Genomic DNA, 22,400 nt, shown 5'->3' on the forward strand with positions numbered 1-22,400 from the left:
AAAAACAGGCTAATAAGCAAGCTAGTTCGAGCCTACTAGTACTAGTAGTTGCAATAGTAATAATCATTTTAGGGGGCTTCAGCCCCCCTAAAATGTTCTTAAGCCCCCCCTGAATAATTTGATATTTTTTATTGATTTTTAAAATAAAATTTATTGACAAATAAAAACCATGAAAAAAAACATAACATAAAAAACAGAGCCTATCCCAGCTGTCTTGGGGCGAGAGGCGGGGTACACCCTGTACTGCTGGCCAGCCAATCACAGGGCACATATAGACAAACAACCATTCACACTCACATTCATACCTATGGACAATTTGGAGTCGCTAATTAACCTAGCATGTTTTTTCTCCACGCATACACGGGGAGAACATGGAAACTCCACACAGAGATAGCCGAGGGTGGAATTGAACCCTGGTCTCGAAGCTGTGAGGTCAACACGCTAACCACTTTACCACCGTGCAGTCCTGCATTTATAGCATACCGTCATTTTTCCTCTTTTGGAAAAGAAAAGAAGCTTACAGTACGACTGGGATACTATGAACATCCAGCAGCAGCACAACAATTTGGCATGATTACTATTTGGACGTCCACAAGCGTTTGTTTACTCTGCGCTAGCTGAGGAATGGATTATTATTTGATTACATGACATAAAAATAAGCATTTATATACTGCCAAAAGGGTTATGAATGTCGTTGCTGCCACTGCCGCTAATGCAAGTGGGCCCCGAGGACAGCCTGAACCTACAAAAGTAGCTTAAAGTAGTCTTTGAATGTTGTAATAAGTTTGCCGGCGTGCATGCAAGGCTGCTGCAGGGTGTTGATGCTTTATGAGGTTCCTCTATGGTTGTCACAACAAATGACTCAACAGAACGCCACATTAGGACAATCCCAGAGTGCTTTTAGGTGATTCTATGACTCTCCACATGTTCTTCTCATCCCCGGAGCCAAAGCTTGAGATGAAGAGACAAATAAAGATGCTAACTGTTGTTAGCTGGGGAATAGCTGAGTCATCCGTTGTAGCATTTCCATCTCAGGCTGCATGATGGCCAACATGGCGGATACAGGAATATGAAATAACCTCGTCTAAATATTATGTAACGTGCAGGAAATCAACAGTAGAGATATAATCGTTCCTCGTTTAGGTGCTTCATTGGTTCCAGACCCGACTGTGATATGCACATTTACACCAAGCAGTACTCAATATTAATAAATTGAATATTTTGGTAGTGTGTTTACCACACTAATGTTTACCAAATAAATAAATATATATATAATACCAAATAAATCAAAATAAATATAATATAAATATATTGTATATATAATATGTGTATAAATATACTTATCATACATAAATATATTTATATAATATATAAATATAATATAAATACATATAGAAATATATTATATATATTAAATATATTATATATATAAATATACTGATAATATCTAAATATATTTATATAACATATAATATAAGAAATATAATATAAATATATAAATATATTATATATAAAATATATTATATATAAATATACTTATATAATATATAAATATAATACAATATAAATACATATAAATAAGGACATAAATATATTGTATATATTAAATATATAATATATAAATATACTTATAATATATACTTCTAATATATCTAATATCTAAATATATTTATATTACACATACATATAAATAAATACAATATAAATATATAAATATATATCATATATAATATTTTATATATAAGTATACTTATAATATCTAAATATATTTATATAATATCTAAATATAATATAAATACATGTCAATAAATATCTAAATATATTATATATAAATATATAAAAATACTTATATATCTAAATATATTGATATAGTATATGAATATAATATAAATACATATTAAATATATTATATATAAATATATAAATATACTTATAATATCTAAATACATATAAATAATGACATAAATATATTGTATATATTAAATATATAATATATAAATATACTAATATCTAAATATATTTATATAATATCTAAATATAATATAAATACATATCAATAAATATCTAAATATATTATATATAAATATATAAAAATACTTATATATCTAAATATATTTATATAATATATGAATATAATATAAATACATGTTAAATATATTATATATAAATATACTTATAATATCTAAATATATTTATATAATATATAAATATAATACAAAAACAAAATTTTTAACATTATTAGAGCCCTCTAGACATGAAATAACACCCCTATAGCCACCTTGACACTTCTATTACCCAATATAGTATACACAATAAGCTACTGTATAATGACTCACAGGTTAGCACTTCCTGTACTACATCTCAAAGGTAATGTTGGTCAATTGCATGTGATTAATAAATAAAGTGTAGCCGAGCAGCTTGACTCGTGCGCTCCGTCAGACAACCTGACTGCTGTCCTCGTGCTGGACAAATGTCTCCACTTTATCCCCATCCTTGTTATAGACGGAGCCTGCAGTTTGCAATCAATAGCGAGATGCACTCATGGTACAGTTGGGAGGCGGAGACGTCACATGACGTCTTTGGCTGCAAACACAACAGACAGAGCCGCCCTGTGTTCAAGCCCGAGGAGGAGAAAGTCCCCGTTTGCACTTTGTCATTCAAACGCTGCTGCTTACACAATGCTGGGAAGATTGCCCACGGTTAGAGCACAGTTGTGTTGTTCAAACCAGCCTGCAAAGCACACAAGAAACAAGAAATCTTGAAATCATACTCTGCTTGCTTATGTCACGGACTGAAATTCCCCTCAGTGAACCACAGCTCACACGGTGCTGGCAGCACTCATGCAGTCCCAGACCATGACATTACCACCGACAGGATCCGTGTGTTTTCAAGTTGTACTTTGCTTGCTTATGTCATGGACTGAAATTCCCCTCAGTGAACCACAGCTCACCCGGTGCTGGCAGCACTCATGCAGTCCCAGACCATGACATTACCACCGGCAGGATCCGTGTGTTGTCAAGTCATACTCTGCTTGCTTATGTCACGGACTGAAATTCCCCTCAGTGAACCACAGCTCACCCGGTGCTGGCAGCACTCATGCAGTCCCAAACCATGACAATACCACCGGCAGGACATAATTATTGTTTTGGTTTCGTGTATTGTCTAGTTATACTCTGCTTGCTTATGTCACGGACTGAAATGCCCCTAAGTGAACCACAGCTCACCTGGTGCTGGCAGCACTCATGCAGTCGCAGACCATGACATTACCACCGGCAGGATCCATGTGTTGTCAAGTCATACTCTGCTTGCTTATGTCACGGACTGAAATTCCCCTCAGTGAACCACAGCTCACCTGGTGCTGGCAGCACTCATGCAGTCGCAGACCATGACATTACCACCGGCAGGATCCGTGTGTTGTCAAGTCATACTCTGCTTGCTTATGTCACGGACTGAAATTCCCCACAGTGAACCACAGCTCACTCTGTGCTGGCAGCACTCATGCAGTCCCAGTCCATGACATTACCATGACAACTGTTTTTATTTTGTGTATGTCATAGAGCAAAGCACTTGCATACAGGGGGCAGGGTTGCTAGCCGTTTCGCACAACAATTAGTGCTAAAGCGCTAACGCTAAAATGCTAAAGCTACTTACATCTTGAACTCTTTTCTTGAGATGCATCACCGTAGGGGCGAAAAAACAAAACACTGCCGAAAGTACAGGCAGGAAATGATCTTTAATATATACAAAAACGACTCCTAGCACAGGTAAAGCAGGGGACCAGAAAGTAATACGTAGGAAGAAACACAATGCAAGGGAAGCAGGCGAGAATCCGGGAAAACAATCTGGCACTAAGCTGCTGTGGACGACCAGCCTAAGAAGGCTAATTGGCATAACGATGATCCTACAGCGTGTGCATATGTTGTATTGTAACATGTTCAAATGTTATTGAACTGCCCATTCACTGATTCTGTGTTTCTGTTGGTGCCACTTAGTTTTTAAGTGCTTTTAATACCCGCTTTTGTAGGATTAATCATGCAGCCGCTGGAGTAAATCAGCTCTACTGATTTGCAAGCTTTGGTTTTTATGGCGTGATTAAATTATGTTCTTTTGTTGGGGTTGTGGTCTAAGATATTTATAGTTTGGGACATGATATCTCAGATATTGTCATTTCATCTATTTATAGAAAAGGTTGTGTGTTTGGCAAGACTCAAACTCTCTTCATAACAAAATGTATAGTTGTAATAATAATCATAACCTTGTCGTTGCTGAAGGGATGCTTTCAACAAAATAAAGAAAATATGTTTATGAATATGAAACATAAACATGGATAAAAAATAGAGCTGGCAATTGATTAAAATATTTGCTCACGATTAATCGCATTTTTCCATAGTTAATCATCAAAATGAGGAAAGATGCTTATGAATATGAAACATAAACTTGTATAAAAAATAGAGCTTGCAATCGATTAAACTATTTGATCGCGATTAATCGCATTTCCCTATAGTTAATCAACAAAATGAAGACAAGATACTTATGAATATGAAACATCAACATGTATAAAAAATAGAGCTTGCAATCGATTAAAATATTTGATCATGATTAATCACATTTTTCCATAGTTAATCAACAAAATGAGGAAAAGATGCTTATGAATATGAAACATCGACATGTATAAAAAATAGAGCTTGCAATCGATTAAAATATTTGATCATGATTAACATTTTTCCATAGTTAATCAACAAAATGAGGAAAAGATGCTTATGAATATGAAACATCAACATGTATAAAAAATAGAGCTTGCAATCAATTAAAATATTTGATCACGATTAATCACATTTTCCCATAGTTAATCAACAAAAATGAAGAAAAGATGCTTATGAATACGAAGCATAAACATGTATAAAAATAGAGATTGCAACCGATTCAGATATTTGATCGCGATTAATCACATTTCCCCATAGTTAATCAACAAAATGAAGACAAGATACTTATGAATATGAAACATAAACATGTCTAAAAAATAGAGCTGTCAATCGATTAAAATATTTAATTGTGATTAATCAAATTTTTTCCATAGTTAATCAACAAAATGAAGAAAAGATGCTTCTGAATATGAAACAAACATGTATAAAAATAGAGCTCGCCATTGATTAAAATATTTGCTCACGATTAATCACATATTTTCCATAGTTAATCAACAAAATGAAGAAAAGATGCGTATGAATATGAAACATAAACATGTATAAAAAAGAGCTGTCAATCGATTAAACTATTTGATCGAGATTAATTGCAGTTGCCCACAGTTAACTCACAATTAATCACATTTAATCGCAGATGGAAATAAGTTTTTATCTACAAAAAGTAGGGGAAACCCCGCCTTCTGACACGGAGCGTTTTGAGCCCAAACATTCTAACTACATTTATAGGTCAGAAAAGTGGAATAAGTCTTTTTTATGCCAGATATGAGTTTCGTGGTTACCATGCAGTGGAAAAGGGGCATTAGTGAAGACATCCAGGGTATTTTTGTGCATGTCATGCATGGTTAAGTCCTCCTTGACATCACTAACATATGGTGATGACATCATCCGTCACTATTGATATTCTCGCTAATAGCTTGCATTGTTTTGGAGCGCTAATCCCCGTTCAATCTGCGTTCATGGCAGGAGTGTGCAAGCTTTCAGATCCACGCTGCTGTCCTTGTGCGATAAAGAACGAGACGGGTGCCCAATTAGATGGAGGAGAAGCCTCAGTGGGCCGAGAGCCACCCCCCCCACCCCCCCAGGCTGTGGAACAACGGCCTGTTGCTATGCCAGCATGTGTGCAAGACAAGCGTCTGCTTGATGAGCATTCAAGACCGCTATGCATGATAATGCTGTCGTTTCACGTGTGTCGTTATGGTGACGGCGACAGAGTTCTCGGGGAGAACGGCGCCCAAAGGCTACGGCCTCCTCCTGGCACCCTGAGTGAATACCGAGGACGCCGACCTCCCGGGAAAACTGTTTGTGGATCAATAGTTTAGCTTCCTGGTGGAGCAACAGAGTGAGTGAAGTGCATTTAAAGCTTAAGGAATCCTATTAGGCTTGGCAGAGATGGGAAGGATAGCGCTAGGGGCCGTCAGCATTTTACATTCTGCCTGTTGCTTTGCCTGCGCTGCCTAAGGAAGGACCGCCCCTTTAAAAAAATACACACACACACACGGACTGAAATGCCCCTCAGTGAACCACAGCTCAACCGGTGCTGGCAGCACTCATGCAGTCCCAGACCATGACATTACCACCTTCAGGATCCGTGTGTTGTCAAGTCATACTCTGCTTGCTTATATCACGGACTGAAATTCCCCTCAGTGAACCACAGCTCACCCGGTGCTGGCAGCACTCATGCAGTCCCAGACCATGACATTACCACCGTCAGGATTCGTGTGTTGTCAAGTCATACTCTGCTTGCTTATATCACAGACTGAAATTCCCCTCAGTGAACCACAGCTCACCCGGTGCTGGCAGCACTCATGCAGTCCCAGAACATGACATTACCACCGACATGATCGGTGTGTTGTCAAGTCATACTTTGCTTATGTCACAGACTGAAATTCCCCTCAGTGAACCACAGCTCACCCGGTGCTGGCAGCACTCATGCAGTCCCAGACCATGACATTACCACCGGCAGGATCCGTGTGTTGTCAAGTCATACTCTGCTTGCTTATATCACGGACTGAAATGCTCCTCAGTGAACCACAGCTCACCCTGTGCTGGCAGCACTCATGCAGTCCCAGACCATGACATTACCACCGGCAGGATCCATGTGTTGTCAAGTCATACTCTGCTTGCTTATGTCACAGACTGAAATTCCCCTCAGTGAACCACAGCTCACCCTGTGCTGGCAGCACTCATGCAGTCCCAGACCATTACCACCGACATGATCCGTGTGTTGTCAAGTCATACTTTGCTTATGTCACAGACTGAAATTCCCCTCAGTGAACCACAGCTGACCCTGTGCTGGCAGCACTCATACAGTCCCAGACCATGACATTACCACCGACATGATCCGTGTGTTGTCAAGTCAATGAACCACAGCTCACCCTGTGCTGGCAGCACTCATGCAGTCCCAGACCATGACACCGACATTATCCGTGTGTTGTCAAGTCATACTTTGCTTGTGTCACAGACTGAAATTCCCCTCAGTGAACCACAGCTGACCCTGTGCTGGCAGCACTCATGCAGTCCCAGACCGTGTGTTGTCAAGTCATACCCTGCTTGCTTATGTCACAGACTGAAATTCCCCTCAATGAACCACAGCTCACTTTCAGAGACTATAGATGTAAAAGGATCAGGAAGTAATCACAGGAAGTGATTGTACCATTTGCGGTGTCGTCGTTTAGCGACAAACGCCGGGATGGACGGACCGTGGACGAATTATTCATCAGTCGCCGTTCCTTTTGCTCTCCTGGCTCTCGGTGTGGAGCTTTTGTTGCTAATTCATGCTGCGGACATCACCGGGCACACTTTTACTTAGCAACAGCACATTGGCAACCCCCCCGACCCCCCCGGTCAGACCTCCTATTGTGTTCTTGCTTATTGATCGTGTTTTGGGGGAAGCTAGCAGGCTAACGCTAATAAGAAAAGAAGAACAAACCCTACATACACTTTGCATCCAAGCCAATACCTCCTGTCGATTAGACCATCTCTGACTGGACTACATCCTTAAAAACAGCCGAGCACTTCTGTCACATACAGGATCTTTGACTGGAATTTTTAAAGTAGGTGAATGTTCCTGTCGCATTGAGGATCTTTGAATCGTGTTTTTGCCAAACAAATCAAGACAGATCAATCCTCCTAAATAGAGGATCTTTGACTCGTGTTTCCGGAACTGAGTGCTGTGGTAATGAAGATCTTGACTTGGGTTTTTGCTCTTTTGTCATGTAGTCAATAGTCAATAGTAGCAGAGGAATCTTCTTGTATAGAGGATCTTTGACTGGAAGTTTTACCCTTGCCGCTTTAAAACAGCAAAGTGGTCCTGTTACTGTATGTTGAAGATCTTTGATTGGCATTTCTGAAGTAGCGCTCTGTTTACATGGAGGTTCTTTGACTTGTGTTTTTGCTGTAAATAGTTAAAAACAGTGTAGCGATCCTGTCAAATAGAGGATCTTTGATGATGAGCTGCTTGCTAACGATAGCTCGCTTTGGTATTTCAGTTAATAAGTTAGTGATATCCAGCAGATGAGTATTACATTAAAGTGTCTAGCTTGTGTGTGTGTCGGGGGGGGTGGATTGTAGGGGGATGGGGGGGTCGTGTTGTCCTTGGAAATGTGTCAGTGTTACAGTGTAGTGACTGCAGATGGATTATTCATGAGGAACATACACTGGCACCGAGTGCTGGATTCAAGACAGAATGAAGGGCAAACTATGACCATATGTCATATCTCATATCTTTTTATGCTAGAAATGAATGAAAATAAAGGTAATATGTTTGATAATTCTACGTATTGATTTCATACAATGAGTGTGGAAGCTCAGGCGTGAATTTGCATATGGCTGCTGCACGCATCGGAGCCTTTTAAACGGCTTAAAGTTGTGCCACAGAAATGTCTGCTAGACAAATCTGCGTCGGTTAAAAGCTTCCTGTCAGTTACGGCTCCTCCCTTATTTAATGACTTATTCATGAGCAAGATCATAGCATGTTTACTTGTAAACAATCATTCACTTTAACAGGAAGGGTATTGGACCAAATGCTCCGTATGGCGTCACAAGGGGCTGCTCGGAGCGTGTGCCCGAATATAGTGCACCCAGCTGGGCCACACTAGGTGGCTCCTCCCCCTCTATACTAGAATATCGATATACGATATATGTATATCTCGATATTTTCCATTAACTGAATTTAGACAAAAGTCGAAGCCATATATGTGTGCAAAGTTTTATTAAAATGTAAACAATATTATACTAGAAAAATCTTAACCATAATATAATATAATATCATACAATACAATATTATATTAAATTTAAAATTATTTTTTAAATATATATAATATAATATATAATAATATAATTATAATATAATATAATCTTCAATCCAATCATGCTGGATTAGCACCGTTAGCGCCGTTAGCACGTTAGCGAGCTCCCGAGTGTAAACAATGGCGCTAGCGGCAAGCTACAAACGTAATAAGATGGACATCCATAGTTGCACACTTACTTATGGGTATTTAGAAAAATATCGATAAATCACCCAGCCACATACAGTCACTTTTGTTGCAAATGTTGATCTGAAATTAGAGGCAAGGTCAACATCTAAGCTAGCAGGAGGGTTTGGAAGTGTGGTCTCGGAAGGTAACCCACGTCATTGATTTAAAATCCCACAAATATATCATTCGTTATTATATGAAAACCTTATTTTTATTATTATATTATATATTATTTTTAAAATTATATGAAAATATTCTTATTGTTTATTTTACTAATTTTAGTGTAATTTTTTTTTACTAATTTTACTAACTTTTTTTGCTTAATATTTAGACTTATTCTATAAAAATTACTGCTGATTTTTTTTATTGTTGCATTTTTGCTAATTTTGTGTTAAATTTAGATTTATGTATTATTCACACCTGGCCTACAAATCAGTGGTTTGAACCATTTAATAGGGTAATGATGCTCATTTTGGGTGTATTTTCAGTTTCTAATAATAATAATATTTTACACGATGCCTATTTTTTCATATTTCTTCATATTTGCTTTCTCCTCCTTCCTATACATTGTATGCTCAGCAGGCGTGAACATTGGCCTATTTAATGACACCCTGCAAGATGCACTAAGGGAATGAAAGCAACATCCGTGCTGACCCCCCCCCCCCCCCCCCCCCCCCCAACCAAACCGAGGCCCCAACTTCTTTTTCTTTTTTTTTAAAGAGAGCAACAACGTTTTGGTCTTTTGTTGCCAACATTGTTGCTGTGCACCGATGCTGCAGGCCACAAGCCACTGAGTTCAGTCCCGTCCTAAAAAGAGCAGCAGTGTTCAGTGCCTTGAATGCCACAGCTGACCTACATGCAGGATGAAGACCTGGTCCAAGTCCGGGGGGGGGGGGGGGGGGTTGGGGGGGCATGCATGCCTTGACTACACTCGAATGAGCCTTAACGCATGCATATGTGATTTCTTTATAGCTTCTGAAGGTATTTACTTCAAGCTGGTCAGTTTGCATTAGACTGTACTCACGTGTCATTTATTGGAGTATTCCACTACTACTATACTATACTCTACTATTTACACACTTTAGATGCAGTTTTATCACAATCCCTCCTGGGAATACTCCATGTGTGTCTGCAACGATCTGTATCTTCCAGCATTGGTTAGCACTTTAGCATTTCACTTGGACGTACACACTGTAACTTTGGTTCATCATCAGTTCCTCTGTAACTACTCTAAATGTATGTACCAAGGTCATTAGTTCATCATCAGTTGCTCGGTAACTACTCTAAATGTATGTACCTTAGTAATTAGTCCATCACCAGTTCCTCAGTAACTACTCTAAATGTATGTACCTTAGTCATTAGTTCATCACCAGTTCCTCAGTAACTACTCTAAATGTATGTACCTTAGTCATTTGTTCACCGACAGTTCCTCAGTAACTACTCTAAATGTATGTGCCTTAGTCATTAATTCACCAACAGTTCCTCTGTAACTACTCTAAATGTATGTACCAAGGTCATTAGTTCATCATCAGTTGCTCGGTAACTACTCTAAATGTATGTACCTTAGTAATTAGTCCATCACCAGTTCCTCAGTAACTACTCTAAATGTATGTACCTTAGTCATTAGTTCATCACCAGTTCCTCAGTAACTACTCTAAATGTATGTACCTTAGTCATTTGTTCACCGACAGTTCCTCAGTAACTACTCTAAATGTATGTGCCTTAGTCATTAATTCACCAACAGTTCCTCTGTAACTACTCTAAATGTATGTAGCAAGCTCATTAGTTCATCACCAGTTCCTCAGTAACTACTCTAAATGTATGTACCTTAGTCATTAGTTCATCACCAGTTCCTCAGTAACTACTCTAAATGTATGTGCCTTAGTCATTTGTTCACCGACAGTTCCTCAGTAACTACTCAAAATGTATGTACCCTAGTCATTACTTCACCAACAGTTCCTCAGTAACTACTCTAAATGTATGTAGTAAACTCATTCATCCATCAACAGTTCCTCTGTAACTACTCTAAATGTATGTACCTTGGTAATTAGTCCATCACCAGTTCCTCTGTAACTACTCTAAATGTATGTGCCGTAGTAATTAGTCCATCACCAGTTCCTCAGTAACTACTCTAAATGTATGTACCTTCGTCATTAGTTCATCACCAGTTCCCCAGTAACTGCTCTAAATGTATGTACCTTAGTCATTAGTTCACCAACAGTTCCTCTGTAACTACTCTAAATGTATGTACCTTAGTCATTAGTCCATCACCAGTTCCTCTGTAACTACTCTAAATGTATGTACCTTAGTAATTAGTCCATCACCAGTTCCTCAGTAACTACTCTAAATGTATGTACCTTAGTCATTAGTTCACCATCAGTTCCTCTGTAACTACTCTAAATATATGTACCTTAGTCATTAGTCCATCACCAGTTCCTCTGTAACTACTCTAAATGTATGTACCTTAGTCATTAGTCCATCACCAGTTCCTCTGTAACTACTCTAAATGTATGTACCTTAGTAATTAGTCCATCACCAGTTCCTCAGTAACTACTCTAAATGTATGTACCTTAGTCATTAGTTCACCATCAGTTCCTCTGTAACTACTCTAAATATATGTACCTTAGTCATTAGTCCATCACCAGTTCCTCTGTAACTACTCTAAATGTATGTACCTTAGTAATTAGTCCATCACCAGTTCCTCAGTAACTACTCTAAATTTATGTACCTTAGACATTAGTTCATCACCAGTTCCTCAGTAACTACTCTAAATGTATGTACCTTAGTCATTAGTTCACCAACAGTTCCTCTGTAACTACTCTAAATATATGTACCTTAGCCATTAGTCCATCACCAGTTCCTCTGTAACTACTCTAAATGTATGTACCTTAGACATTAGTTCACCACCAGTTCCCCAGTAACTACTCTAAATGTATGTACCTTAGTCATTAGTTCATCATCAGTTCCCCAGTAACTACTCTAAATGTATGTGTCGAGGTCATAGGCATAATAAAGAAAATACATACAGGATACAGAAATATAGAAAATGATGGGAATCATTTATGTGGATATTCTGTTGGATGGGATGGGATGGGCTGGGGGGGGGGGGGGGGTCAGGTGCAGGAAATGCACTACAACTCCAGAGCTGATTATGTTTACCTTGTTGACTCCAGCAGGGATCGATATAGCTCCATCCCAGCCATTAGGAGGTGGATCTCTTCAGTCAGAGCATCCGTTATGGATTTATGGAAAAAAGAAGATGGAGTCTTCATTGTGAAATGTTGTCATCAATCAGATGTTTACTTTGTGTTTCCTGTGTGACATGATGTAAACAAACATAGCATAGATCACCTGTTTGTTTAAAGGGAAGCCATTATGCTCATTTTGGGCCCTTTGTATTGAAATGTAGGCTCCTATAGAGCAGCTATACACAATAAGCTTTCTAGAGCTTCCAGAATCTGCACCTCTTTCTGAAGTGTTTCCATAGATTTCCTGTCTTGACCCCTCAAATTGTCTGTTTAATTTACTCCACCCCCGGCCCTTCTTGCGGCATGCCTCCGCTGTGATTGGTCACAGTCCCGAGAACTTCCAGACAGCTACCGAACCTGTGCTGTGTTTTTGTGTTTTGGTTCATATTCATGAATTGTTGATGCCATCGTTGTGAATGTGGGAGGAATATACAAATATATAAAAGGCAGCTTTCTTTGCTGGGAGGGCTTTTTAGATTAGTGGGTCGCACCAAATGACAAATTTAGCAAATTAATTTGGGGGGGGGAGAGTGAAATGGTGTTGAAAGAGTGGAGTGATGATGATTTTAGCCTGGACGTTCTGCTGCATGCTATTCTGTTTGCAAAGACTCATCCTCCATTCTAAGATTGACTCTTGTCCTTATATTAGCCTAAATATGCCATATATTAGCCTAAATACGCCATACATTAGCCTAAATACACCATATATATGAGGACCTATTGTCCTTATATTAGCCTAAATGCGCCGTATGAGGGCCTAACATGTCAACAATGTCTCAGCTTTTATAAGTACATCAGAATTTTTTGTGTTTTGGACTAACATTAGCTTGCTGTGCTAAATAATACACACAGTAATCAGCGCTATCTTCTCCAGTTAGCTTCTATTCCAAATGCTCTAATGCCTTGATTCAATTATGTAAGCACTCAACAGCACTGTAAACATTAGGAATGGTGAATATAGGTATGTGCATCGTACGTTGCAAAGCCTTCTTTTTCTCAATCCTCTCGTCATCATCACCACCATAGTTCTTCCAGAATCTGCACCTATTCCGCTGTATTTCTTTGGATTTGGTGCGAAAACGGTTTGTTTTAATGTATCCCAACCACTGCCCACCACATTTGTTCACTTCCTACCAATTTAATTTAATTTAATTTAATTTAATTTAATTTAATTTAATTTAATTTAATTTAATTTAATTTAATTTAATTTAATTTAATTTAATTTAATTTAATTTAATTTAATTTAATTTATAGGAGTTGATAAACAGTTTAGGACTTGATAATAAACTGTGATGTATCTTTTTAAAATGTCGGCTTTTAACATCCAGCTGTTTTTGTTGGATCCCGAAATCCGATCCAGAAGTAGAGACTGGACAGTCCCAAATTTCCCAAGAGAAGAGGTTACTTCAAGACGTCTCTCAGTGGAAAGTAGCTTTAGCATCTTAGCGTTAGCTTGTCTACAGCATGGGTCAAAGTGGCCACTAATTGTGGTGGGAAACGGCTATTAACCCGCTTCCTGTAGACAGTTCGGACACTAATAAACTCTTACTTACTGCTGGCTCTTCCGACTCTTCCAGACCACCAAGTAACATTGGAAAGGTGGCGTTAAAAAGCCATAGCATTTCAGTATGTGGAATCAAACTATGGAATGGATTGAGTAAGGAAATCAAACAATGCACAACGATGAGCCAATTCAAGAAACAATACAAGCAGTTGATGTTTGCTAAATAAAAGGATGAAGAGTCTTGAACCAGTCATGATGTGCAATATATATCACTATATTGACACTTACTATGGTACCCCCCCAAAACATTTAATTTAATTTAATTTAATTTAATTTAATTTAATTTAATTTAATTTAATTTAATTTAATTTAATTTAATTTAATTTAATTTAATTTAATTTAATTTTCATTTTCTACCGCTGGATAGGATCAGGAAGGAGTACACATCATCCTCTTAGAGGAATGAGAACACACACACTCATTCAATCATGTTGAGCAGGTGGGCAATCGGGAAATCAATCTGATGAACAAATAAAAAAACAACATTTAGGACATAATGCAGAGGTGTCCAAAGTGCGGCCCGGGGGCCATTTGTAGCTCGCGGTCTTTGCCCTGTCCAGACGACCTGAACAGTCCAGTTCCCATCCATTCAATGCCCTGAGAATACATGAATCTTCCCTCAAAGCATGGTAATGGTAATGGTAATTGTAATGGTAATGGTTGTATTTCATTTGAACATGCATCAGATTCCAATTGAGTGCATCCCATAATCAGTTCCCAGTTCCACATGTCCAAAAGGAGTAGGAAGAAGCAAAGCTTATTAAATCCTACCCCTCCATCTGGTACTTTTACAATCACTAACTGTTACATTTGTTCACTTCCTGCCTTTCTACTTGACTTATTATTCATTAATTTAATTTAATTTTATTTTATTTTATTTTATTTTATTTTATTTTATTTTATTTTATTTTATTTTATTTTATTTTATTTTATTTTATTTTATTTTATTTTATTTTATTTTATTTTATTTTATTTTATTTTAATACATTATACCCCACTTCCTGAATCTGCCCTGGAAGCATGATGGGAACTGTAGTTCTGTAGTTCTTTTAGCCATAAATTAGTCTGGAATTCATGGTGGTTACACTCAATGTCAACACTAAAAACTCCATGAACATTGACAAAAGTAGAAAATGCTGATTCTGTGTCTGGACCACTTCTTGGCTTACGTGTGTATAAGAAGCTGGGGGGGGGTATGTCTTATGACGACGTGTGTGTGTGTGTGTCAGAGGGGAAGAGAGGGGGCTTAAAAGATTAAACAGCAGCCTGGCCACGGACAAGGAGGAGAAAAGACCCCTGACTGTGGGAGGCGTCTTCAGTTGCCATTTGCATGGCTCCCTGTTCCTCTCTGGGAATTATCCTTTTATTTCTACCTCCTCCTAGATGAACATCCATCCATCCATCCATCCGTCCATCCATCCAGGGGCATTGCTCATCTTACAGTGGCAGACAATGGAGTGCAGTATTTAGGACACTTGGCAGGGTGGGAATGGGCGGGTGGGGCCCGGGGGGGGGGACGTGCTGCTAAGTAGCTCATCTCGCTTTTGTAGCCGCGGGCGAAGGAGCCCTGCACTGGTAAGGTAAGCAAGACCTCCATTGGCCACGGGCAACCCGGAAAATTCACTCATTTTGGCCCAATGGCTAATTATTGAAATGTATAAGTCGGACAATGTATACGTTTTGGCTTTTTTTGTGGGGTAATAATTAATACATATGCTAATAATATAGGTTAAATGTACAGCATATGTACATATTCTACATTCTTTGTGCTTCAATTATAATGTTTTTATAAGGTGTCCTTGAACACATCATAAATATATTTTTCTAATAAGAACTAGCGTATAGTAATCCAGGCCCTATCACGTTAATTTCCACGATATACAAGTACAAAGGTCATTATTATCACCAGTACCTCAGTAACTACTCTAAAGGTATGTACCTTAGTAATTAGTTCATCACCAGTTCCTCAGTAACTACTCTAAATGTATGTACCTTAGTCGTTAGTTCACCAACAGTTTCTCAGTAACTACTCTAAATGTACCTGCCTTAGTCATTAGTTCATCACCAGGTCCTCAGTAACTACTCTAAATGTATGTACCTTAGTCGTTAGTTCACCAACAGTTTCTCAGTAAGTACTCTAAATGTACCTACCTTAGTCATTAGTTCACCAACAGTTCCTCTGTAACTACTCTAAATGTATGTAGCAAGCTCATTAGTTCATCACCACTTCCTCAGTAACTACTCTAAATGTATGTACCTTGGTCATTAGTTCATCAGCAGTTCCTCAGTAACTACTCTAAATGTATGTATCTTAGTCATTAGTTCACCAACAGTTCCTCTATAACTACTCTAATGTATGTAGCAAGCTCATTAGTTCATCACCAGTTCCCTAGTAACTACTCTAAATGTATGTACCTCAGTCTTTAGTTCACCAACAGTTCCTCAGTAACTACTCTAAATGTATGTACCTCAGTCATTAGTTCACCAACAGTTCCTCAGCAACTACTCTAAATGTATGTACCTTAGTCATTAGTTCACCAACAGTTCCTCAGTAACTACTCTAAATGTACATACCTGCCTTAGTCATTAGTTCACCAACAGTTCCTCTGTAAATTCTCTAAATGTATGTAGCAAGCTCATTAGTTCACCAACAGTTCCTCAGTAACTACTCTAAATGTACCTGCCTTAGTCATTAGTTCACCAACAGTTCCTCAGTAACTACTCTAAATGTACCTGCCTTAGTCATTAGTTCACCAACAGTTCCTCAGCAACTACTCTAAATGTATGTACCTTAGTCTTCACATTGTTTCAAACCTGAAACATGTGTTCATTGTGTCAGAAACTCAAAAACGTAAACATTAGCCAACATCCGACAATTATAATTCACTTAGATTTGTAATTCAAAACCGTTCATTTCAGTGAACCGAATCATTCTGGTTCATTCAGTAAAAAGATCCGTTCGTTTCGGTAGTTTCTGTCAATAGGTCGTTAGCCTGTGATCTTCCCCTGTGTGTAGACCCGGTCAGCCATGACGAGTCAGTCCGTTCACTCATGTTCACGTTCGTTCCGACTCAACTGTCGGTCATGAATGAACGACCAACGAGTGTCGGTCAATCTCCCGGTCTCGGTCTTTCAGTCAGCAAACCCCACCCACCCACAGAGCGAGGCGCGACGATAGGATAAGAACTGACTCTCCAGCCAATCAAAAAAAAAAAGCATTTGCAACTGAACGGACTGAACGGGTATTTTAGGGGCGGTGACCTTGTTCATTCTGTTCACAAAAAAGAACTAGTTCTTTTGACCCGTTCGTTCATGACTGACACACCACTATGAAACCGTTTTTTGGCTACATCGCAAATATTGTGACAAATTTGATTATGATCATTTTCACTTTCTATTAAGCACAAATTTCAGTATAAATCTATTGTATAATTCTAATAATGATAATTGTGTTAATAAATAATAATCTCTCATGAGGCTGCACGGTGGTCGAGTGGTTAGCGCGCAGACCTCACAGCTAGGAGACCAGGGTTCAATTCCACCCTCAGTTTGCATGTTCTCCCCGTGCATGCGTGGTTTTCTCCGGGTTCCTCCCACATTCCAAAAAAAAAAAACATGCTAGGTTAATTAGCGACTCCAAATTGTCCATAGGTATGAATGTGAGTGTGAATGGTTGTTTGTCTATATGTGCCCTGTGATTGGCTGGCCACCAGTCCAAGAAAATGAATGAATGAATCTATCATGATTAGGGATGTCTGATTTTGGCTTTTTTTTTGCCAAAAATAATTTCCGATACTGATCAGCTGATACTGATATTGATATACGGTATGTAACATGACACATCTACTTTGGTGTATACAGCATTTTTTCAATATCAGTTTTCATGATCAGATGATCAAAAAATATGATACCGATATTGACCGATATCACATTTTTACACTGATATCGGACATCCGTAATTATGATATTCATTTTAATACAACAAAAATATGAACTTTTCACAAATACATTTAGCAAGAATGAGTGTTTATGATACTGTGACAGCGACGGAGCATTCAGGGGTCACATGGTATCACGCTCATGCATGATGAAGTGTTTGAGGAGGGCACAGGTTGCGGGGAGACGTCGGCTCGATTACATTGAGTAACGGGTTTAATTGCCGCACGCCGCATCTGCTCCATTAAGATATGAGATCATGTGTTTCTGGAAAGACATATTTAATACGGCGATACTTTGCAAGGTAATTGACCTTGCATCGTCATTGGGGGGGTCCTGTTTTGCCATTAATATCCATGAGACTTTTTGATAACATTTTATATATTATATACATTTTAATATATCTTTTTTTAATCTATTTTATCTCATTTTTTAAAATCTTTTTTATCTCTTTTTTATCTAGTAAGCGTTCTGCTTCATTTTGGAATCAATACTTTTGCCATCAATAATTCACCACGCAGACTTAAACACTCGTGGACGACCACAGGAGAGATGATGTCTCCCTACTGGTCTGGGAACTGAAAGTCCAGGCTGCTGCCCCCCACGACCCCACCTCGGATAATCTTGATGTCATCCACGTCTGGAAAAAGCATCCCAAGACAGAAAGTGGTCTTTCCTTCTCCGTCTGATTAGGACCAATCTCGCCTTAACCCCATCCTGGATTATTCTAAGTCTGATGTGAATGTGGATGTTGATCATGTGTGAATGTAGCACTGGAGAAATGAGGGTGGGGGTGGGGGCAGGGTCTTCCTTTTGATCCCCTCTGAAGCCATCTTCAATGGTGCCCCCCCTTCTGCAGAGTTGATAAGGAATCTTAATGGAGACTCGCGGTTGGGGAGCTAAATGAGGGGACGGACAGGAAGTGACATCGGGTTTCAGAGTTGAGTTTTAGTTTTGCGTGGGTTATGAACTCAACAGTCGCCGGTGTTGGGGATTGAGGTACAGTCGTCTCTTGCTACGTCGGCGTTCGAACATTGGGCCTTCACTATATGGTGTTGTTTTCATTTCGTGGTTGACTATGGTAATGGTAATGGTAATGGTAATGGTAATGGTAATGGTAATGGTTTTATTTCATTTGAACATGCATCAGATTCCAATTGAATGCATCCCATAATCAGTTCCCAGTTCCACATGTCCAAAAGGAGTAGGAAGAAGCAAAGCTTATTAAATCCAACCCCTCCATCTGGTACTTTTACAATCAGTAACTGTTACATTTGTTCACTTCCTGCTTTCCTAATATAGTTTAAGGTTTGTTTTAATTTAATTTAATTTTATTTAATTTAATTTATCCCTTTCTGTGTGGAAGTGGTAATTTTTTGCCTATTTGCCAACCGCCAAATTCAAAGCACACAGTGGCTAGGGATTACAATCTTGTGTTATTTCCAACGTTCTTACTCCCAACACCGTTGACGACGGAAATTGACCAAAGATGGAGGCTCGTGGCCTTGGTGTGATTAATGGGCGTGGCCATATTTGAGGATTTATGATGACGGGGCGTGATTAGAAAAATGCTGCCTGCCTTCTTCCAATGTATCAACTGACCAGCAGCGCCCCGAGGCGATAGACGGGATTGGCCGCCTTGCCACGCGCTTGTCATCTCCCCTAATCTGTTAAGTGGCAGGGGGGGGGGGCAAAGGAGGGGCTGTCGGCGCTACGGCAACGGGAATCAAACATTTGCATTGTTGCTCCTTTTTTTTTTCCCGGATGGATACTGTTGCTAGGACACGCGGCACTCCAACACATGGATGGACACGATGAGGTCAAATGACTTTCACGCTTGTCTTTATACGGCGTGTGGTTGCCATGACGACACAGGACGTCATTGTGTTCACATTATGTTCATTTTCAGCACCTCTCCTTTTGGGGTCAGCTCCTCTGATTAACATTCCAGTGTACTGCATTGGGCTTTAAATACAGTAGAATATACATAGATTAGGATGCTAGGATGCTAGGATGTTAGGATGTTAGGGTGTTAGGATGTTAGGGTGTTAGGATGTAAGGATGCTAGGATGTTAGGATGTTAGGGTGTTAGGATGTTAGGGTGTTAGGATGTAAGGATGTTAGGATGTTAGGATGTAAGGATGTAAGGATGTTAGGATGTTAGGATGTTAGGATGTAAGGATGTTAGGATGTTAGGATGTTAGGATGTTAGGATGTTAGGATGCTAGGATGTTAGGATGTTAGGATGTTAGGATGCTAGGATGCTAGGATGTTAGGATGTAAGGATGTTAGGATGTAAGGATGTTAGGATGTTAGGATGTTAGGATGTAAGGATGTTAGGATGTTAGGATGTAAAGATGTTAGGATGCTAGGATGTAAGGATGTTAGGATGTAAGGATGTTAGGATGTTAGGATGTAGGATGTAAGGATGTTAGGATGTTAGGATGTTAGGATGTTAGGATGCTAGGATGTTAGGATGTTAGGATGTTAGGATGTTAGGAGGTTAGGAGGTTAGGAGGTTAGGAGGTTAGGATGTTAGGATGCTAGGGTGTTAGGGTGTTAGGATGTTAGGGTGTTAGGGTGTTCGGATGCTAGGATGCTAGGATGCTAGGAGGTTAGGATGTTAGGATGCTAGGATGTTAGGATGTTAGGAGGTTAGGATGTTAGGAGGTTAGGATGCTAGGATGCTAGGAGGCTAGGAGGCTAAGAGATTAGGATGTTAGGAGGTTAGGATGTTAGGATGCTAGGATGCTAGGAGGTTAGGAGGCTAGGATGCTAGGATGTTAGGATGCTAGGATGCTAGGGTGTTAGGATGTTAGGATGCTAGGAGGCTAGGAGGTTAGGATGTTAGGATGCTAGGATGTTAGGATGTAGGATGTTAGGATGCTAGGAGGTTAGGATGTTAGGATGCTAGGATGCTAGGAGGTTAGGGTGTTAGGATGTTAGGATGCTAGGATGTTAGGAGGTTAGGATGTAAGGGTGTTAGGAGGTTAGGAGTTTAGGATGTTAGGACGTTAGGATGCTAGGATGCTCGGATGTTAGGATGCTAGGATGCTAGGAGGTTAGGATGCTAGGATGTTAGGATGCTAGGAGGTTAGGAGGTTAGGAGGTTAGGATGCTAGGATGCCAGGACGCCAGGGTGTTAGGATGTTAGGATGCTCAGATGCTAGGATGCTAGGAGGTTAGGAGGTTAGGATGCTAGGATGTTAAGATGCAAGGATGCTAGGATGTTAGGCTGTTAGGATATTAGGATGTTAGGACATTAGGATATTAAGATATTAGGATTTTAGGATGTTGAGAGCTTGGTGGAGGACATAGAGCTTATCTGGCTTACAGCCATGCCCATATAAGGAATTCGGCTCCTCTGTGACATCACAAAGGGACAGTTTTATGCCGCCTCTTGAAAGTGAACGTTTTGAGCCATTGGAAGTCATTATTTTAGTCATTTTTTCTTATCAGAGAATAAAATGTTTTTCCACCTTTCAATGTCCCACGTTTTATGCTCACTGGCAAAGTATCCTATATATATATATACTATATACTATACTATATACAAAGTATACTATATATATACTTAAATATGCCTGAATGGATCTTTCATGAAATGTCCTTTCCTCGTCTTTACCTTTCTTGTCTTGTGTCTCCTTCAGGAGAACCAGGCGGTCCTGCTAATGTTCCACCAGCTGAGCGTCTAGCTGAAGCTTGTGGTTGCCATGGAGACGATGCTGCCCCTCAGCCTGCTCCTTCATCTCCTGCTGCTCTCCGGCTGCCCCGCGGGTCAGTGACGAGATAACGTGCCTTTTCACAAACATCCAAATCTCAGCCGCTTCTGGATGGCTTTTATTTGACTTTGCAAGTGACCTTGACTCAGAAAAAAATCAGTTAGTCATTTTAGTTGAAGTCGTTGTTCATTTTTTGCATCGATGCAGGATAAACCGTATGACAGACCACCTAAGAAAATGATTTATTCAGGATCTTACTGACTAAGACACAATTTACAACATTCATTCATTTTCTACCGCTTTTCCTCACGAGGGTCACGGGGGAGGAGTTGCGTTCAAAAACACCACGTCATTTCCCAGCTGTCTTAGGGTTCATTCATTCTCTACTGCTTGTTCTCACAAAGGTTGCGGGGGTGCTAGAGCCTATCTCAGCTGTCTTAGGGTCCATTCATTTTCTACCGCTTGTCCTCACGAGGGTTGCGGGGGTGCTGGAGCCTATCCCAGCTGTCTTCGGGTTCATTCATTTTCTACCGCTTATCCTCATGAGGGTTGAGGTGCTGGAGCCTATCCCAGCTGTTTTAGGGTTCATTCATTTTCCACTGCTTATCCTCACGAGGGTTGCGGGGGAGCTGGAGCCTATCCCAGCTGTCTTTGGGCGAGAGGAGGGGTCCACCCTGGACTGGTGGCCAGCCAATCACAGGGCACATATAGACAAACAACCATTCACACTCACATTCATACCTATGGACAATTTG

At 39.5% G+C, this 22,400-nt stretch overlaps 1 protein-coding gene across 2 annotated transcripts in view; it reads left to right on the forward strand.

The window, feature by feature from the left end:
• cntn1a (contactin 1a) overlaps positions 1–22,400 on the forward strand; it is a 51,050-nt gene that overhangs the window by 1,155 nt on the left and 27,495 nt on the right. For both annotated transcript variants that reach the window (XM_078791061.1, XM_078791062.1), the window contains exon 2: positions 21,574–21,700. In XM_078791061.1, coding sequence (XP_078647187.1) covers positions 21,637–21,700 — 64 coding nt within the window. In that variant the 5' untranslated portion in view covers positions 21,574–21,636. The remainder of the gene's footprint in view (positions 1–21,573; positions 21,701–22,400) is intronic.

The sequence above is a fragment of the Doryrhamphus excisus genome, linkage group LG6 (assembly GCF_037039965.1).
Source record: "Doryrhamphus excisus strain RoL-2023G ecotype Guam linkage group LG6, RoL_Dexc_Guam_v1.1, whole genome shotgun sequence".
Lineage (NCBI taxonomy): Eukaryota > Metazoa > Chordata > Actinopteri > Syngnathiformes > Syngnathidae > Doryrhamphus > Doryrhamphus excisus.